This window comes from Anolis sagrei, chromosome 3, assembly GCF_037176765.1.
Source record: "Anolis sagrei isolate rAnoSag1 chromosome 3, rAnoSag1.mat, whole genome shotgun sequence".
In the NCBI taxonomy this organism is placed as follows: Eukaryota; Metazoa; Chordata; class Lepidosauria; order Squamata; family Dactyloidae; genus Anolis; species Anolis sagrei.
This window is the reverse complement of record NC_090023.1, coordinates 246,284,276-246,306,342: the sequence shown is the minus strand read 5'-3', so window position 1 is coordinate 246,306,342 and position 22,067 is coordinate 246,284,276. Positions and strand designations below refer to the sequence as shown.

The window sequence follows — 22,067 nt, the reverse complement described above, 5'->3', positions numbered from 1 at the left end:
TGTTTGTCCTCATCCAGTCCATTATTGATGACAGACATTGGTTTGTAAGAATTCTCTAGGCTTTAATCTTGCCTTTTTATGCTAACAGGTAGCCTGAAATCCTATTGTGACTTTCAAAAACTGAGCAGTCATGGCCTCTGCATTAGTAAAGCAACCCCTTCAATGGTACAACTTTGTGCTACAGTCCCTTCTTCGTCTGTCTGCATATGTGCGTAGGAGTTACTTGTCAACTTATAGCGACCTCGTGAATTCTTTGCACCTGGCAGACTCACAAAAATGCACCTTTTCTTTATCTCAGCAAACTAAAATGCCTAGAGCTGTTTTTGGCTTTCTAACCTTGTGTTTTCTTCCTGCATCTTCTTGTCTGAAAGCCTTTTGCAGCCATCACTGGAAAATTTCCAGAATTCCTTCTCACTTTATCCCTACTTAAGTCTACACATATGCTTTGAAACAGTTCAGCAATTTAAAATGCCCTTCTTGTGCCTCTGCGAATCCCAAATCTCTCTCTAAACTCCTGAACATTCAAGATGTTCCAGAAATTATTCCTTTTTCCTCCTTCTACTTTTTAAAAGATGCTGTTATCACAATTCCCACAGCATATGAGTTCAAAGGCATAGAGCATTTTAGTCTCTATGCTGTCAATTTAAATCCATCCTTGTACTATAAAATACAGATATAAGGTGTTCTTTTGTAACATAATCTTACACAAGTTATATGATCAGATTTCCCCCCCTCTAAAAATGGAAGTAAATATATTGGGATCTTAAGACCTCATGTAGCATATACAAACCTTAGAAGTTTAAATCAGAACTTTACAAAACTACAAATTAGGCTGATTAGGTAATTTGAATTGAGAAAAAAAGATTGACAATGCTTCTAATGATCTGAGAGTAAGCTGTTTGAGGGTTACTCTACATACAACATCCATATAAATGTTCATGCATTATATGCAGTCCATGTGGACTTGCGCAATGCTGAATCTTGGAGTAGATTTGCAAATCAGAAGGAATTAAAAACTACTGTTGCATGAAATCACTCCCCTTTTATTAAATTTTTCTTTTCACAGATTCAGCATCACTGGCTCATCTGGAATCAATCTTTTACTCCCAATCCCCAGTGTACGTATATAACTAGTGCATGTATACTGTGATATATAGAGTCTAGTGTAGTATATTGGTTTGAGAGCAGTTTAGGACTATGGAGATGAAGCTTGAATCCCATGCAGTCACCGCTTGAATCCCATGCAGTCACCTAGATCAGTCACCATCTCTCAGTCTAATGTACTTCTCAGGGTCACCACAAGGGTAAAACGAGAAATGAGAAATGTATTTAGATGTTTGAAAATCATGATGTGACACAGAGAGGGGTGTTAAGCCACACTCTTCAGATCTGCTCTAAAATTACACTGAGTTGCCAGCTCAAGACTAGCTGGAAAATCCATGAGGCAGGCCAATACAGGTATTTTCCAGGAAGCTCCAGTTCTTGGGGAGAATTTCATAATTTGTGGAAACTCCAAACCCAAAAGCATCTGGGGATAGTTGGACAGCAACCACCTTGAGACTAGGAAGCTACTGTAGCAAGCATGCTGTAAGTGTATTATTTAGAGTTAGTATAGAATAGAGAAATCTGTGTTCAAATCAACTGGACCTCTGTGGATTTGGTATTTAATTTGAAGCTTTTTGGCTTAGGGGTCCATCTTTTGTGTGCTGATGTTGTAATTGTCTGGTACTTACTCTTCCAATTAAAATATAGAATTTGTGGGATCTTATATGGGATTGGAGCCCCAGCTGGTGAAGCAGGTTAAACCTCTGAACTTGCTGACCAAATGGTTGGTGGTTCCAATCTGGGGAACAAAGTGAGCTCCCACTGTTAGGCCCAGCTTCTGCCAACCTAGTAGTTCGGAAACATGCAAATGTGAGTAGATCAATAGGTACCAATCTGGTGGGAAGGTAACAGTACTCCATGCAGTCATGCTGGCCACATGACCTCGGAGGCATCTACAGACAACTCCAGCTCTTCGGCTTAGAAATGGAGATGAGCACCACCCCCCAGAGTCAGACACAACTAGACTTAATGTCAAGAGGAAACCTTACCTTACCTATATGGGACAAAATGATCTCCCAAAAGGATCATACCATATAAAATGGCATATCTGTGAATCACATCATCTTGAAGAAAAGATGGAATGTTCATGAAATACATGAATGCATGCAAAGTGACAGAACAATGGAAACTTCATACTATTGGTGTTTCCTTGAGCCTTGCTGGTACATCATTTGGGGCTCTAAAATATTTCCCATCTTTCCACATTTAAGTTTGGAAATCCTTGTACAGTGAAAGACCTTTTAGGCTCAGATTTACTCTGCATGAACTGATGAGAGCTTTAAACAAGATAATTTTATATTGTTCTTAAGTGCTAATGGGGTGAAGTAAATGATGCAAATAAATATTACAAGAACCTGTGTTGTGCAATGGTCTAAATGCTGGGAATGCAGTTTTGAAGATAAGGGCTTGAATTCTAGCTTGGCCATGAAAACCAACTGGTAGTCACCGTCTCTCAGTTTCAGAGGCAGGCAAAAGCAAACAATTCTCACCAAGAAAATTCTGCAATAAGTTCACTTAGGGTTGCTATAGGTCAGAAATTACTTGAAGATACATAACAAAAAAAAGATACAAGATAACATGTATCAGGCTGGGGCATTTTTGACTTGTGACAGAAGCCTTTTATTTCTCATGGAACTATAAAACATATAATGCAAAAGGAAGCCCATCAGGGATGTGTGCAGTCTAACAAACCTTTTGATTTAGCAGCACAATATAATAGCTCTCATGGTTCAGTGTCTATTTAAATGGCATTGACAGTTTTCCCGTTATAAATACCATATTTACTCGATTCTAGTGCTCAACCTTTTTGGCTAAATTACTTTCCCAAAATTAGGGTGTGCATTAGATCCAATGGCATATTAGATTAGGGTAAATACGATATTTACTTTTTGACATCATATTTCAAATTATGTCAATGTTTTGTTATGTACTGATTGTACTCTCAGTTCTCCAAGTCCTTATGATGATAATAATAATAATAATAATAATAATACTTTATTTGTAGAGTGCTCTATCTCCCCAAAGGGACTCAGGACAGTTTTCAGCATATATGGCAAACATTCAGTGCCAAAAAGGAAAAAAAAAATATACAAATAAATTACATCAAAACAAATCACATCAAGCAATATATAAACAGTCTAGCTTTAAACTTAATAACAGAAAAAATTAACCAATGATAAAAACTTAAATGACTCATACAAACATAGATGCGTAATATAAATTTATCACTGAGTAAAACATCTGAAAACTACTAAAATATTATAGAGAGATGAAGGTGATTTGCAGGTGAAGATAATGCATGACTCCCCTCTTGAAGCTGGATAAGGCTATGAAGAAGATAACAGCGACAACAACAAACCCATCCCAATGCCTCCCAAGTCCCTGCCATGACTAGCTTGTGGACTAGTATCAAAGAAAGAGAGTATCAGCCTGCTAAAACTATGCCATGTTGCCCCATCATTATGATACACGCCAGGCCAGTTGTGGTCCCCAATGAAACACATATGGTATTCCAGGGAGTGGAGGAGAGCGGCAAGGCAGATGATGCAAGAAACACCCCATTGTCACACAGAAAACATTTACTAACAAAAGTGGGGGAATTCCAAGCTTTACAAAACAAACCAACTAATCATGTTTGGCACTCATGTGATTATGGCTATTGTTTTTAGCAGTATTAGAGATGGCATGGAATGGGCTAAATTCAAAACAGGGGGTACTTCGTGTGGCAAGATTTTGTTTATGGTACTGTTTATGAAAAGGACAAGGGAGGCACCAATCCTTTTATCTATGAATAAACCCAAATGAACACTGTGGAACTGATTTTTGCAGAAACATGTCTCAGATTGCATTGTGACTCCAGCTCTCACAGTCACTTCCGATTTATGCAGTCCATACCCTTACAACAGCCGCTACCACAAAATCCTAAGATCCAGATATATCACCAATTAGATGGCCAAAAATCATGGCCAACCACTGCTCTCCCACATACCTTTAATATAAGTCCCAGTACATTTATACAATCAACATTTTCCCTGTATATTTGCCAGCATTTATTATAAGATACAGATCTTACACATCTGCTACATAGAATCTGACACATCAGTTAGCTGAATTGGTTTAATGTACATAATGAATATTTACTCTGCTTTTTTTTACATGAGAGGAGAAAATTGGAAACGTATTACTATATTGCTAAAGATATAAATTGCATGGCTTAGCCAAAGTCAAGCTAATTCTAAAAGTGCTGAAATCTGTAAGACTTAGAAGTACTTAATATAGGTGGACAGTGATTGTTAGATATTTGTGCCATTCATCATTCAAGTTCTGTCTTCTCCTGTTCTTCCAAAGGCCTTTAAATGACTTATTGGAAAGTCAAGTGCACATATTTAAATGAAAAAAAAATCCAAGTAAGCTGTTTTACAATTCAAAGTAAACCAAAATGTGTATTTTAAAAAATATAAAAAAGGTAAAGGTTTCCCCTTGACATTAAATCTAGTCATGTCCAACTCTGGGTGCTCATCTCCTTTTCTAAGCCGTAGAGCTGGCGTTATCTGTAGATGCCTCCAAGGTCATGTGGCCGGCATGACTGAATGATTGGGAATCAGCTGCATTAAAATCACTACTGACCGAAAGGTCATGAGTTCGAAGCCAGCCTGGGTCGGAGTAAGCTCCCGACCATTTGTCTAGCTTGCTGTTGACCTCTGCAGCCCGAAAGAAAATTGCATCCGTCAAGTAGGAAATTTAGGTACCGCTTTTGCGGGGAGGTAAATTTAACTAATTTACGATGCTATAAAAATATCTAGCAACATGCAAAAGAATGAGGAAGTGCTCCATTGGAGTGACAAGTGGATGGTGAAGCAACAGCTCCCCCGGTGGCTGGAATTCAAAGCATACCCTCATGAAGCTGGAAAGTTAAATAGCCTCTGTGTGTCTGCTATGTATATGTGCATTGTGATCTGCTCTGAGTCCCCTGCGGCATGAGAAGGGCGGAATAAAAATACTGTAAATAAATAAATAAATAAATACAAACACTGCATGTTAATTAGGGATGCAATTTATTGGAAGGAAACAACTAGTTATTTTAAAATGCCAATTATAGAAGGTTATCTATAATACCATCTCATTTCTCAAAGAGTTAATGCACAATTTCCTGTTGGCTTGGATATAAACTATTGACTGGTTCTAAAACAGGAATGAAGATTAACTACTGCAAAATATGTTGGGTTAAGAATTTAAATCAGCTCATTAGACACACTTGCTCATAAAATTTGTTAACCAAAGCTTCTAGGAAAAATGTAGAACAATTGGACTATCTTCTAGCATGATTAGCAGATTAAAGAAACTCAAATGGCAACAATAATACCATGAGCCACCAAACACTGAAACATTAATAAACTGAAGAAAAACCAAGAATGTTCTATACCAACACATTTATCATTCATAAATTCCTCCTCCAGCTGATTTATATATTACAGCGGAACAAAAAAGAATTGCTTGTCCTCCAGACTGAAGCCAGAAAGCTACAAATGTTGTAGGAGAAACAGATTAAGTGGTAAAAGGAATCTTGCCAAAGGGACATGAAGAACTGTAATCTCCTTCCAGCACAGGCAGCAAAGCAAGGAAGAGAAGAGCATCCAGATTCATTTTTCCATTATAAAAGGAAATAACAGGCATAACCAAGGAATGCTTGATTCGCTGTTTTGGAATCCCCCAAACACCATTTGCACCTCCAGTTTAAGAGCTATCATTATGACATATTGTGAGAACTAAAACTTTACAGGTAGCATTCTACAGAAGTGGCATATAGCTGGAAGCAAATGTGATTTTTGTTATATTTCAGGCTCTTCTAACACAAACCTCCCATTGCTTTTATTTGGCATGTCTCCAGTGTTGAATTTGCATCACATTCATGTTCTCAGTGGGCATTACAACTAGCTGGTAAAGATGACCAGTATTGTAATATCACATTACAAACAGAGATGAAGGGCTGCCACATGTTATGAACCAGGAATTTGTCAACCCTTATCACCCAAATAATGATGAACACATACAGGTTTTTGTTCAATATATCTATATCTATACCTATATCTATATACATGCCCCTTGCTGAACTTGATGACCAAAAGGTTGGCGGTTCAAATCCAGGGATTGGAGTGAGCTCCCGTTGCTAGCCTCGGCTTCTGCCAACCTAGCAGTTCAAAAACATGCAAATGTGAACAAATCAATAGGGACCGCCTTGGTGGGAAGGTAATGGTGCGCAATGCAGTCATGCTGGCCACATGACTTTGGAGGCCGCCTTGGACATCGCTGGCTCTTTGGCTTAGAAATGGAGGTGAGCACCAACCCCCAGAGTTGGACATGACTTGATTTAATGTCAGGGAAACCTTTACTTTTATCAATATCTATCTATATATATAGAGGGTGAACAGGTCTCTATTAAATGATTATTGTGCAAAGTGAATAATCACACACACAAACCACCGATTTTCTAAATCAGGTGACTGAGCTCATAGTTTATTTATTTTCTCTATTTATATCCCGCCTTTCTCTACTCTGAAGGGGACTCAAGGTGGCTTTACATATACTAACTATTTGATGCCTTTAGACAACAGAGAATTAAATGCATTTAAGTTAAAATTAAAAATTAAAATTAGAGTTAATTTAAAATTAGAGTTACATGCACATTAAAACATATAACATTATAATCACTATTAAAATCATGCTATCCATATTACTCTTTTGTAAAAACAGAGCAGGGCATAAGTCCTATATGTGATTCAGTCTAAATTTCCACCAAGATACTTATGGAAGGTGCTAAAACCTGCTCTCTCCTTGTCCAGTTTCTCCCCTTCCATGTGCAACAAAAAGCTGGAGGGCAGCCAGAGAGGCTCACATTTTTAATTGTTATCATGTGTTGGCTTTAGCCTTTAAAGCCCTAAATGGTTCTGGCCCAGCTTACTTGTCTGAACATATCTCTTCCTATGAACCAGCTATGAGCTTAAGATTGTCTGGGGAGGCCCTGCTCTCAATCCAGCCTTCCTCACAAGCGCATCTGGTGGGGACGACAGACAGGACTTTGGCTGTGGGACGCCCTCCCTAGGGATATCAGATTGGCCCCCTCACTCCTAACATTTCAAAAGAGTTAAAAACATGGCTTTTTGAGCAAGCATTTGCAAGTGCAGTGTAACAGGCTAATTTAGATCCATGGAAAGATTGGACGATGCAACTGAATGATTTTAGTAACGAGATGCTGAGGACTTGTGTTTGTATTGTTTTATTGCTTCTACTGTTTTTATATGGCTTATACTATATGTTAATGTTCTTAATTATATTTTATGTTGTTGGAGGCATTGATTGCTGACTGTAAACTGCCGTGAATCACCTTTGGGCTGAGAAAGGTGGTATATAAAGATGGTAAATAAATAAATAAATAAATAAACGTGTTAAGTCTACTTTCCATCACATGATTTACGGTACTTGGCAATATTTATTCAGACTTTTTGCTATTGCCTTCTTCTGATATACAGAATACAATACCTGGTATTCTCTAGTTTCTCCTTTCCAAGAATTAACCAGGCTTGACCCTGCTGAACTTCTGTGGTTTGATAGGATCTGATACCATGACTACTAATCAACTGTAAATATGTGCCTTTGCTATGTTGGGTACCATTCAACTTTGGATTTTGGAAGAAACTGTGATCCCCACGGCCCTTCTTACAAATACTATCACCTGGGACCCATTCACACTGCATCATTAAAGCATGATTATTCCACTTTAACTGCCATGGTTCCACCAGTTTATTATTTGGTGGGGCAGCAGAGTTCTTTGGCTGAGAATATGAAAAAAAAAACCCACTCCCAAAATGGAAAAATCTAAGGATTCCATAGGATCAAACCACGGTAGTGGAAGAGCACTATTTTGTGTAGTAGTATGAATGGGCCTAAAATATTTGAGAACTTAAACAGATCATTTGGTGTCCAAATCAATGTCTGAATAGGATGAGGAAGAGGGCCTTTTTGATGGCTGCACCCATCAAATGTGTGCCTCACACCTTCCCTGGGAAACTTTCACGACTACAAAAAGACCTTGGTATTAATGGTTTCAGTAGAGTCAGCATGAGGGTTTATTGACTGTGTTCTTGTTATTCAAATACATGCCTTCTCCTAGGGTTTTGAGCTGTATTTGGTCACCCCCATATTATTATTGCCAATCATATGCTATGTTTTTAGTTGGTTGTTGGCCATCTAAAAACATGGAACCTTACAACAAAAGAGGGAATATAAATATTTTAAATGAAATATAACAAGTAGCTCACACACTGTTCTGGTAACATAGCAACTATGTCTTTGAATACAGATAGAAAGCAACGAGGAAAGAACCTCAAGTGCCTCTGCTTCTACGTCTTCGGTAATATGATGCAGGAGTAATTCATCTCCCTCCCCAGGATATACAACCTCCAGAGACACTTCTGCTTCCTCCTCGTCTCCCTTCTAATGCATCAACCAACATCCAAAGCCACAGAGGCATTTTCTTTGACCACAGTGCAAAACATAGCTCATGAGCAATGGCACTACAAACTATAGTCATCTGGAGTCAGGGCATTGTGAATAATATATCATACACTTCTAGCTAAAAGGGAACTTAAATAAAACTCCAAGGTCATCGACCAACCTTAAAAGAAAGGCAGAAATAAAAGACTAAGCTAGATAAGGCTGAGTGTTTAGTCTAGGACTGTATTCCAGTGGTGGCCAAGAATATCCTATGATATGCTACAGAGATCAATTTAGTATTACTCAAGGTTTCTCTGTGTAATCTGTGGAATGCTTTTTGCAAGGCTTCTGCAGCATTCCCGCCCTGCTTCATGGTAGTTTAGGCAAAGCTTGTCACAGTACTGAGTAAATCAATAATAAGTGAATTATGAATCCTTAAGCAGCCCAACTATTCTTCATGATCCCTAAAGATACCAAATAAGTACATTCCTTTTATTTATTTGGAGAATGTTCTAAGGATGCCATTATGAGGAAATCGAATCAAAAAGTTTCCTGAAAGGAACAGTGCTGATGGCAATTGAGCTTTTAAAATATCACTGAATGAGTTACAGGTTGCAGGCATTTTCACCTGAGACTGTTCTGCAACATCTATCACCATAGGCAGGTAAGGTAAAGGTTTTCCCCTGACATTAAGTCCCGTCGTGTCCGATTCTGGGAGTTGGTGCTCATCTCCATTTCTAAGGTGAAGAGCCGGCGTTGTCTGTAGACACCTCCAAGGCCATGTGGTCGGCATGATTGCATGGAGCATTGTTACCTTCCTGCCAGAACTGTACCTATTGATCTACTCACATTACATGCTTTTGAGCTGCTAGGTTGGCAGAAGTTGGGCCTAACAATGGGGGCTCACCCCACTCCCTGGATTCGAACCGCTGACCTTTCGGTCAGCAAGTTCAGCAGCTCAGCAGTTTAACCCACTGCGCCACCCATACCTCCTCAAAATTGCTGACATACAACTAAATACTCTGAAAAAACATTTCTATTAAAACAAGACCCTGGTCTAAAAGATGGATGTTTCTTGAAGCCTTTTAGGAGCACAATTCTTCACTAAGGCAAGGTACCTGCTCCTGAAACATCTTGTTTTCCCTCCTTCCAGTTCGCAGCATGCCACAAAACTGGCTGTGTGCCACAGACACCCCAGACAAGGATTTGGGAGAATAAAGTTGGTACCTGGGATTTATATTGTGTGTGTGTGTGAAAGAAGTTACAAGTCAGGCAAACTATATATCAGTCAAGACTGTGAGCGCAGTTTGAGACTTATGAATCACTATAACAATGACTGAATCACTTTGACAACACTCTCCTCCCAGAAAATATAAACCTGGAGAAGAGAGGGAATTACTAATATGCCCAACACCTTATAGTGCAGGAACATTTGAGTTGGAGGTATCTTTTTTCTGTCTCCAGAACTATGTGCACCCTCCCACACATCTATAACACAGTCTGATCTGAGACTAGTAGTCTTCCAGAGCTATAAAGCACAGCAGGGAGAACATCTTTTAGGAAGGAAGGGAAAAAGGCTCTCTCTTATTCCTTTCCCATTCCTGAATGCACACCCTGAGAGGCCCAACTTCTGTAGCAAGCTGACTGATGCCAGGAATCAAAGCAGTTCTGCTAAGGGTGAGAATACACTGCATTTTTTTAACCTACGGTTTTGTTTGTAACCTATCTGATGCATTTGTTTGTAACACATCATGGATTTGCTTTCTGAGAACAGATCCTTAAGTAGCCAAAATGACACCACCAATGCACAAGAGGCAGGTTCTAGTCGCTATGGGGAACCCCCAAGGTTTGCAGAAGAGGACTCCTCCAGTAATCCAATGAAAACTCAGGATATTCCGTAGCTTCAGAATGCTAAGCAATGGAAACAAGTTCCTGTTTATTTTTCGGGTTGTACGACCATGTTCCAGAAGCATTCCCTCCTGACATTTCGCCCACATCTATGGCAGAGGTTGTGAGGTCTGTTGGAAACTAGGCAAGTGAGGTTCATATATCTGTGGAATGTCCAGCGTGGGAGAAAGAACTCTTGTCTGCTTGAGGCAAGTGTGAATGTTGCAACTGACCACCTTGATTAGCAATTAATGGCTTTGCAGCTTCAAAGCCTGGCTGCTTCCTGCCTGGGGTAATCCTTTGTTGGGAGGTGTTAGTTGACTCTGATTGTTTCATGTCAGGAATTCCCCTGTTGTTTGAGTGTTCCCCTTTATTTACTGTCCTGATTTTAAAGGTTTTTTTTAAATACTGGTCACCATATTTTGTTCATTTTCATGGTTTCCTCCCTTCTGTTGAAATTGTACACATGCTTGTGGATTTCAGATATATAAATCTCACTTGTTTAGTTTCCAACAGACCTCACCACCTCTAAGGATGCCTACCATAGATGTGGGTGAAACATCAGGAGAAAATGCTTCTGGAAAATGGCCATACAGTCCAAAACTCACAGCAAACCAGCAATTCCAGCCACGAAAGCCTTTGACTACACAATGGAAGCAGGGAGAGACACTGAGTCCCCTTCCACACAGCTGTATAAAATCCTCATTGAATTGGATTATATGGCAGTGTGGACTCAGATAATCCAGTTCAAAGCAGATATTGTGGATTATCTGCCTTGATATTCTGGGTTATACGGCTGTGTGGAAGGACCCTGAGAGCTATAGAATTATCTTGAAAAATTGGCAACAGACTTTAATCTTCTATCATTCCACCTTCCCTCACTGTGCTGTACTAACAATCTATCGCACCAATCTTCTGCATTCAAGGGGACTATTATAGGATAAAACCTGACTTTAAGCTCTTCTGAAACATTGCTCTGCTTAGTGACAAATACCCCACAAGAGGTCTTTGTGCAAAGAGATCCTTGCAATAATCTAAGTTTTCCTGTATACCCACTGTCATCTAGTTGAAATAACAGGAATTCTGCTGCTGCATAGTTAAGTATCACCTCTCGCTCTGGGTACTTATATTCAAGAGCTGTTCGGTGCTGACTAGCATTATGAAGTGAATAAGCACACTTTCTTGTTCTCCCACACAGATTGTTGACACAGCTACACAGCCAGTAAGAGATCAAAGAGACACACTACCATTAATCTACCTTTTGCATGTGTATTCTATGCTCATTTCTCTTTTAAGATCCATTCCAATAGGGGTTGCGTGTGTTTTTGCCTTCAATGACACTGCTGTTTATTCTCTTAATTTCCTCCTTCAAGTATTTCAGCCCAAAATGAATCCTGGGAAAAGAGGGCAGGCACATGCTGTTTCAGAGGGGAAAGCATTTCCCTTGTGCTCAGTTGAGAGAAGGAAAAATACTGCATTAATTCTTCAGCTGTGATTACATCCTTCAAATCATTTCAGCTAAAGACGCGATAAATAGAAAATGCTTCAAAAACTAAGTTGTGATAGAACTATTGAAAGAAAAAGTTGTGGTGGCTTTTCCTGGCTGTGTGGCCATGTTCCAGAAGCATTCTCTCCTGATGTTTCACCCACATCTATGGCAAGCATCCTCTGAGGTTGTGAGGTCTGTTTGAAACTAGACAAGCAGGGTTTATATTTCTGTGGAATGTCCAGGGTGGGAGAAAGAATTCTTGTTTGCCTGAGGTATGTGTGAATGTTGCAATTGGCCACCTTAATTCACACTGAAAAGTCTTGCAGCTTCAAAGCCTGGCTGCTTCCTGCCTGGGGGAATCCTTTGTTGACAGTTGTTAGCTGGCTCTGATTGTTTCATGTCTGGAATTCCCATTTTTTGAGTTTTGCTCTTTATTTACCATTCCGATTTTAGAGTTTTTTAAAAAATACTGGTAGCAAGATTTTTTTCCTTGCTGCATATTATCACATTCTTACTGCAGCAGACAATCTGCCCCTAATGAGGGGAAATACCAATGCAATATGAGCCTAAACTGAATGGGGCAAGAGAAAATATATACATAAAGTAAGTGCTACAAAATGTATGGGAAAATATATTTAAGTTTCACAGTACATTATGACCTCTGTATCCACAGGGGATACATTCTGAGACACACACACACTGTGCATGCCTGAAATTGTGGATAATAGTGAATCCTATATTATAACTATACTTGGGCTTGGGAGCATATGATAGAACTACACTGGAGGACCTAGAGAAACTCACAAACTCTTCCTGGGGAATATTTTTGAAGCACAGGTAAGTGAAATTGTGAATATCAAATCTGTGGATAAACAAGTTGTACTATGTCTTTAAAAAAACTTTTAAAGATTCAACTTCCAGAATCCTCCAACCAGCATGACCTGAAATTGTCACTTTATATGAGCCTTCTCAAGGTACTGGTTGTTTCTTCCACATATGTAAAACTACAATTCTCTTCTCCCACAATCAGATGAGATATAAGCCATGAAGGGTTTTTAAAAGGCAGGGAATTATGTTAATGACATAAAGAGACCTAGCTGATAGGAAAGACATCTATATTGTCTTTTCTGGCTCTTTGGTTAGCAGAGAAACGAGCAGGACACTGGTAAAGTGTAATATCCTATATACTTGAGAATAAGCTGACCCAAATATAAGCCGAGGCACCTCATTTTACCACAAAAAGCTAGGAAAACTTGTTGACTTGAGTATAAGCCGAAGGTGGGAAATGCAGCAACTACTGGTAAATTTCAAAAAAATAAATGGGAAGGGGTGGTTGAAAAGTGTGGATAATAGGTGGAAAGGGGATAGCTGGAAAAGTAGGACAGATTGGAGTGGGAAGGGGGCAACTGGGGAAGGGGGAACATTTGAGAAGGGAAAGGGATGCTGGAAATTGGGAAAGGTTGGGATGGAAAGGGGGACTGGAAAAGTGGGAAACATCCCAGTGTATAGGTTGGGGGGATTGGGAAAAGCTGGGGAAAGAGGAGCAGCTGGAAAAGATTGCAATGGGGAAAGGAAGATTGCAAAATGAGAAAGACTAGGGTGAAAAGGTGTCTGGAAAGGGGCAAGTGGAGAAAGTGGGATAGACTGAGCTGGGAAAGGGGGCTGGGAAAATTGGAAACTGTAGTAGGAAAGGGGGCAAGACTTGAAATGGGAAAGAGGGGCTGGAACCTGGGAAAGACTGGGATGGAAAGGGAGCTGGAAAAGTGGGAGAGAGGGGCTGAGGATAGTAAAAACCTGGGGTAGGAAGGGGGAAACTAGAAAAAGAGAAGACTAGGATGGGGAAAAGGTGCTGGAAAAGTGGGGGGAAACTGAGGTGAGAAGGGAAACAGTGAGAAGGACTGAGGAGAGGAATGTGCATGGCCTCTCCTCCCCTCTTGACACAGCAACCATGCCTTCCTGCCAGGATCCTCGCTCAAGTATATCTGGAATGGGTTTTTTCAGCCTAAAAAAAGCGCTGAAAAACTAGGCTTATACTCAAGTATATACTGTATGTATGTACCCTTATAAATCTCTACAAGGTTTGTATCTTGAGAGTGACACTTGTCAATTATTAAGGGGGATAATTTAATTGGAGAGCCAATGTATTTGGCCATCCATTGTCTTAGATTAAAGCCAGTCCTTGCACTGCATTTGTGATAAATTTTCTCTACATCGTCAGCACAGGATGTTATGAAGTTTTTTTTAAACTTGTACATGTTGAAACAAAGTCTGCATAAAGAAAAGAATTCCTGCTACACACTGAGATACCAAAGCATATACTGGCTGTTGCCATTTGTAACAAAATGGAAAATGTAGCTTTAAAAAATGTCTTTCTATAAACACTCACATCTCAAAGGACTACGGGGCGGCACGAAGGTCTGTAGCATCAGAACAAAGTGCTTTGATTTACAAGTTTACAGGTTTCTTTGTTACACACCCAGACCAGTTTTAAGATACTTTATTATCCAAAATTGTTTTTCATTTATGTGTGTATATGTGCCTTCATATCTGTCATGCCATGAATTGCCCCAGTTTTCTCAAATAATAATAATAATAATAATAATAATAATAATAATAATAATTTGATGTCGCCATACTGGGTGACAGCCGCATCGAGGAAAAACAACAGGAAAAGCTCAGCCGTTAACAAGACCTCAAAATCGAACTGCAAAGGCTCTGGCATAAACCAGCACAGGTAGTCCCAGTGGTCATTGGCACACTAGGTGCCGTGCCAAAAGATCTCAGCCGGCATTTGGAAACAATAAACATTGACAAAATAATGATCTGTCAACTGAAAAAGGCCACCTTGCTTGGATCTGCGCACATCATCAACACAGTCCTAGATGCTTGGGAAGTGTTTGACTTCTGATTTTGTGATACGAAATCCAGCATATAGATCTCGTTTGCTGTGACATACTCTGGTTCTGTGGTTTTGTGTCAGTAAAATAATAATAATACAACTTTATTTCTATTTTGCCCTGTCTCCCCAATGGGGACCCAAGGTGGTTCACAACATGCAGAGGCAAACATTAAATACCATAAACTAACCCTGAATCAAATCGTAACACATTAAACATCTACATCAAATAATAAAAAATTACAACAAATAGGGCATCACACTACTAAAAATTCATGTTAAGACAAATAAGCAGTTAAAAACAAGTCTTAAAAATTAAGCCAATAAGACTCAAACATTAGAAGAATATGCCATTTCATATTCCATTCCATTTTGCTTGTGCCACATGTTTATATGTCTTCCTCTCTATATGCTTGTGAGCATAAAAAGGTCTTGAACTGTTTTTTGAAAGAGAGTAAAGATGAGACCATTTTAATTTCCTTGCAGAGGGAGTTCCAAAGGTCGGAGTTGACTATGGAGAAGGCCCTTTCTCTCATTCCCACCAGCCATGCTTGGGACAGGGGTGGGACCAAGAGCAGGGCCTCATCCGTTGATCACAGCCCCCTGGGAGGCTCATATGCAGAGATGTGATTAGCCAAATAGTCTGGGCCCAAACTTTAAAGGTAATGACTAGCACTTTGAATTTCACCCGGAAACAGACTGGTAGCCAATGGAGCTGTCATAACATGGGAGTGATTTTCTCCCTCTATGACACCCCAGTTAGAAGTCCAGCTGCTGATCTATGGCTCAGCGGAAGCTTCCAAACAGTCTTTAAAGGCAGCCCTATGTAGAGCACATTGCAGTAATTCAGATGGGATGTAAATAAGGCGTGGACTACCCATGGCCAGATCTGGCATTTCAAGGTAATAAAGAATAGTTAGTGATGGATCCTCCAGTTTCTTCCTCTAAAATACAGCATAGACCACCTGGTATTTAATAGTGGTCTCCCACCCAAATACTAACCAGGACTATCTGTGCTTATCTTCCAAGATCAGTTATGGTCTGCTGCTTTAGGTATTCAGGACCAGCACTTCAGATCTACTAATCATAAACAATTTCAGCATAACTATAGATCTAACTTAAGAATGACTGTGCAAATAGGCTCAGATGCTGTTTTCCTTCCATGAATAGTGTGATATTTATGCAATAGGTTTCTCCAAGTTTGAAGTTACAGGACAGTAGGTTTTGATCGAATATTACACAGAACTTTGTGACACTAAGAGGAATTCATCAATGGAACCAACTGGGATCTCTTTCTCTGGGCATCTTCAAAAGAAGCTGGACCTATTGAAGACGCTTCAGCTGGAGATCCAGCATTGAGTAGGTGGTGGGACTAGATAATCCATGAGGCACCTTCCAACTCTACAATTCTATGAAGTCCGTTGGCTTCACTTCTGACTAGACACATATAGGACTGTACATTGTGAGTAGCAATAATAAAAATTAATAAATATAGCAGAACATGAAATATCAAATATTAGCTGGAATAAAAAATATCAAGCTCTCCACTGGAGGAATTCTCATTATTTTGGCATCACCAATCGTTATCTTCCATCTGAAGTGAGCAAAGCACTCCTTGGGGTAAAATTACTATTTCCTGGCAATTTCATTATTGGTATATAACATGTTCCAGAAATGCAAAACAAGTGGGATCACATGCATATATTGGAAATGAGTTCTTGCGAGATTTGAAATTTCTGTCACAGAGCAACTACCACCAGTGTAATTTCATACATCACACTTCAATCATAATGCTCAAACATAATGCTTTTTCTATAAAGTGACCTTTTTTGTTCTCACTGTGTGATATCCTTGCTTGTACATATGATAGCCAGTCTTAGGATGTTTTTGTTTGAGTTGTGGGGGGCTGATCCTGACAGAACTACCAACTTCCATCATTTAAAAACATGCCACAGCAAAATGTAATACAACATTTAAGGTATGACTTCTACCCAATTCATTTCTGACAAGGTCCCCAGTTGTCAAGAAGACCTGATATTAATATCCTGCATGAAACTAATATCACAAAACTGTGTCATATCAGTTTCTAAATTTCTGAACCATTTTCCAGGAAGAATATACTATAATATTCAGGAAGAATATGCTATAATATTCATTCCTGAGCACCATTGGTGATCCACGGACCACAGGTTGAAAACTACTACCTTAGAGGAAGGCAAAGCCAAACTTCCTCTAAACCAGTGGTTCTCAACCTGTGGGTCCCCAGATGTTTGGCCTTCAACTCCCAGAAATCCTAACAGCTGGTAAACTGGCTGGGATTTCTGGGAATTGTAGGCCAAAACACCTGGGGACCCACAGGTTGAGAACCGCTGCTCTCAAACTGTGCTCCTCCAGGTTGTTTTGGATTTCAGCTCCCAGAAATCCTAGCCAGTTTACCAGCTTTTAGGAATTGTGGGAGATGAAGTCCAAAACATCTGCAGGAGCAGAGTTTGAGAACCACTGCTCTAAACAAATCATGCCAGGAAAACCTTGTGGTAGGTTCACCTTAGGACTGCCATAAGCTGGAAACAACTTGAAAGCAGACAACAGAAATGAAGAGTTAATGTAGGATCTTTAAATAGTAGGGTCTTGGGTTCAAATTCTAAGTCAGGATTATCAGACTAATATATGGGACATTTTGGCCCAACTCACTATCAAACTCCTACTTGTCTTAAAGAATGGTGTATTTTGTTTTTAAGTGTAATCTACTCTCAAAGATGCAGCTATAGAATACCTGCACAAGGTATTTGTAAAGCAAGAATAGTTATAAATAATATGTTAAGCAATTTGGAAGTAGTCCATTGATAGAATGCAAATCTTGGAAACACAGGAAATCTTGTCACAGCAGCTTGCAAAACCAGGCACTGCAGTTCTTTGGTTATCTCTCTGAATTCTATTATCTCCAGGCAAAATAGCCTTTCCTCAAACACAAAAAAATCTCCAGAGCTACAGCATATTTAAAATGCAGTGTCATCAGCATCCCTCATGGCTGAATTTAAACCTCACAACAGTTTACTATTAAAGTGACAAATGCTGGGTTGTATAGCTGGTTTTATCTAACTTTACATGTCATGTTTTTCTTTCTTTTTGAAAGGGCTTTAAAATACAAACAGGGATCCCAGAGAGACATGTTTTCTCTTTCAATCTTGCAGAGATAACCCCCTCCATATTTCTACTTAGAGGAATACAGTGGATGCTGAGTTGTGGGAGAGGCCAGCCTGGCAATGCTAATAAACGCCAATAGAGAGACAGTGAAGGGACGTGTGAGGAAAACCTGGATCTTCAGCACCAGTTCTATCCAATTAGGGAAAGAAAGGAAACAAGTCCTCTTGCCTTTGCCCTTCTCTTGCTGGAAGCAGCTATGCCAATTACACTGCAAAATGAAGTTACTTATCCTCCTGCCTGAAAGTCAAAGTGCACTGCACCCAATCTCCAGAAGCTGGAGGCTCCGGATTTCTCAAATCACGCCCAAAGGCAAAGTATCAACATGGCAAGCACACAGCCGTGATATTTGCATAGTCATTAGCCAGATTAAAGGAGGCATCCCAAACAGGCCAAGGTGCATATTGCAAAGATAACACAACTCCCCTCCAAAAGCCAGCTGTTCCACAGGAAAAGAGACATCTAAATGGTACAAACCCTTTTAGCTGGGGCAAAACCGCCCTGGGACATGTACCAGCTTGGCTAGGATGCTTGCTAATGGTTTTGCTATTTCCTCCTCCTCCTCTCTTGATGACACCACACTGTCTGGATTCTTTGAAGGCAGCTAGGTGTCCCCCGGATAGGAGACAGGAAGTAGTTTGGAATCCCCATCCCTTCCTCCTTCTCCCCCCCTTGTGCCCCCCTCTTTCTTGGCACACACAGGGTGGTCACTGGCTCTCTTCCTTGCCACTCCTTAATCTGCCAGGCCAGGCAAGGCCAGGGTCAAGCATCTCCTTCCTTGGAGGAACAAAAGGACAAGAGGCAGCGATTCTCTTTGCAAAGCTGGCTCAAAGAGAGCCATTCTCCCTCCCAGACAATGCATACACACACACTATGCAGCTTCAAGGTTGGTGACCCATCCAGAGGGAGGAGGAGGAGGGAGGACGCCGAGCATCCCGGCCCCAAGTACCCCAGCTGCCCGGCTGCAAATTGCCTTCTATGGGAAAGGAAGCAAGCTCTCCCTCTGCGGAGGGAAGTGACTCACCGTCTCCTCTCCCAGCTAAGTCATAATTCCATTGACATTAACACTTCCCTGCTCAGTTTTCCCCACAGACAGATCTGGCACATTTCAATGGTGGGGGAGAGAGGGGGGAGAAGAGGAAAGAGGGTCTCCTTACTGAGGTGTAGTTGCTCCTCTGGTTCTTTTGGCTCTCCTGCTCCTGGAACTGCAGCCCGGCCAGGTGCCTCTCCAGCGCCTCCCAGTCCATAGTGGGCAGCTGGGCTTCCTCCTGCCCCACTTTCAGGCCCCCCGAGGGAACCTCCAAAGAGACAGGCGGGGGCCTCCCATTGCTGAGCTTGCCCGGCTGGCCCTTCTGGGGGCGGGGGGCCCGGGGCTGCCCAGTCCTGCGGTGGAGGGGCGAGACCCCCAGGTTGGCATTGTGCCGGAGGTCCAGGGGGTGAGGGTGCAGGGGGTGCAAGGGGTGGTGTGGGGGCGGGGGGTGGCCCTGGGGGGCCGGGGGCGGCATGGCCGGGCCCCTCTTCCTCCTCCTCCGCCCCTCCTGGGGCTCCTGGGCTACACTCCACCGGGCTGGGGAGGCATCGTTCCCGTCTTCCTCCTTCTCCTCTTCCTCTTCTTCCTCCTCGTCTTCCTCCCACACATCAATCTCTCTCCTCTTGCGGTACACCTGGAAGTCTTCTTCTCCTTCCTCCTCTTCCTCTCCTTCCTCCTCGGAGTCCTCCAAGGCGGCCAGGTCCAGGCTGGTGGGCGACGGGGAGGACTTGCATTCCGAGCAGGGGGTGGCTTTGCTGGAGCTGGATTCCGAGCTGGAGCGGCTGCTGCAGGGGTCGCTGCCTAAATCCATGCCATCCTGGAGGAGGGAGACAAGGGGAGAAAGGCGACACGCGTTACAGGCAAGACCAAGAGACTTCTCCTCCTCCTTCTTCTCCACTTGCTCCTCTAAGCAGCACTCCCTCCTTGCCTGGCTCCAGATGCTCCCAGGCTCTTAAAGGGGACCCTCTTTCTCCGCCACTTCCCAAAGTTTCCCTCGGAAGCCCCCCTCTCTCTGGCTCTCCCCAAAGGTGGGGCCGCCTCCCTTTCCCTTTAGCCCCACCTCGCCCCCTTCTTCGGCGGGCGAAGGAGTAGCCAATGCGAAGAGAAGGGATTCCCTCCTCCTCCTCCTCTCCTCTCCTCTCTTCTCCCCTCCCTTCCCCGCGCCACCAACTCCTGCCTCGCAATGGCACCGCAAACTTCCCGGAGCTTACGCCGGCGGCGCAGGGCTTGGCGGGGAAGCCGGGGAGTCGGACGAGGCCAAGCAGCCCTCCCCACGCAGGCGGCGTAAGGCAAGGAGAAAGGGAGGGGGAAATTGGACAAGGTCCGTGGAAAAGGCGCCGTGGCCACACCGCCCCCTGCGGCCCAGTCAGGGCGATCCCGGGAAGGAAGAAGAAGAGGAGGAGGAAGGGAAGCAAGCCCGGGAAAGGCAGAGGCAGAGGCAGGGAGGGGAAGCCGGGCAGGGGCCTGAGTTGAAGGCACCGCCTCCGCATTCCTGCAAGGCAAGGCCGGGCATGATCCTGGCCCACTCGCCCACCCTCTTCTCGCTGGAACCTGCACAAAGAGGGGCTTCCCTGCCTCCTCTAGAAATGGGGGCAGGTCCTCAGAAGGACACCTTGGTGGGTCAGCAGGCCCTGGCACGGCTAGATGGGAAGGAAAAGTTGACCCTAAGTTTCTCTAATCATAATAAATCCAGGTTGAGTACCTGGAATTCTGAAACTACTCCAAATTTGGGTTGCTATGTGTTTTCCGGGCTGAATGTCCATGTTCCAGAAGCATTCTCTGCTGATGTTTCGCCTACATCTATGGCAGGCGTCCTGAGAGGTTGTAAGGTCTGCTTTTTTGTGAGTGTCAGGTGTGACTTGAGAAACTGTAAGTCGCTTCTGGTGTGAGAGAGTTGGCCGTCTGCAAGGACGTTGCCCAAGGGTGTATGGCATCTCGTTCTGGAGAGAGGTGATTAGTGTGCCACTCCATGATTCTTTCCTGGAACCAGTGCCATTCAAAAAAAAGGATCAAGATTTAAGAGCTGGGCCAAAACTAATAAAATGAGTTTTAACAGGGAGAAAACAGGGAGCCCCCAGTAGCGCAGTGGGTTAAACCCTTGTGCCAGCAGGACTGAAGACCGACAGGTCGCAGGTTCGAATCCGGGGAGAGGCGGATGAGCTCCCTCTATCAGCTCCAGCTCCTCTGCGGGGACATGAGAGAAGCCTCCCACAAGGATGATAAAAACATCAAAAATCTGGGCGTCCTCTGGGCAACGTCCTTGCAGATGGTCAATTCTCTCACATCAGAAGCGACTTCTGACACAACAAAAAAAAAGGTAGAAATGTAAGAAACTTCACTTAGGCATTGAAATGGATTGCACAGATAGAGGATGGGTGACACCCCAGGCCTTTTTTGTTTTTTATGTCAGGAGCAACTTGAGAAACTGCAAGTCACTTCTGCTGTGAAAGAATTGGCTATCTGCAAGGACATTGGCCAGGGGACGCCTGGATGTTTTGATGTTTTACCCTCCTTGTGGGAGGCTTCTCTCATGTCCCTGCATGGGGAGCTGAAGCTGTCAGAGGGAGCTCATCCACCCTCTCCCCGAATGACCTGTGACCTGTCGGTCTTCAGTCCTGCTGGCACAAGGGTCTAACCCACTGTGCTACTGGGGGCTCCATGTGAGGTCTGTGACATCTCACAGATATATAAACCCCACTTGCCTAGTGAGGTCTGCTGTAAACTAGGCAAGTGGGGTTTATATATCTATGAAATATCCAGGGTGGGAGAAAGAACTCTTGTCTGTTTGAGGCAAGTGTGAAGGTATTTGAGAACACAGAAATGCTGGACCACTCTAACAACCACCATATCAGACTACACAGAGAAGCCACTGAAATCCACGAGCATGTGGACAATTTGAACAGAAAGGAAGAAACCATAAAAACAAACAAAATCTGGCTACCAATATTAAAAAAAAACCTCTAAAATTA

General features: G+C 42.3%; 1 protein-coding gene across 8 annotated transcripts in view; it reads right to left on the bottom strand.

Moving 5' to 3' along the window:
* SCHIP1 (schwannomin interacting protein 1) overlaps window positions 1-22,067 on the bottom strand; it is a 520,084-nt gene that overhangs the window by 101,406 nt on the left and 396,611 nt on the right. For 3 of the 8 annotated variants that reach the window (XM_060767611.2, XM_060767613.2, XM_060767614.2), the window contains one exon: window positions 19,226-19,915. In XM_060767611.2, the coding sequence (XP_060623594.2) occupies window positions 19,226-19,915 (690 nt within the window). The other 5 variants (XM_060767612.2, XM_060767615.2, XM_067466016.1 and 2 more) reach the window with 5 other exon arrangements.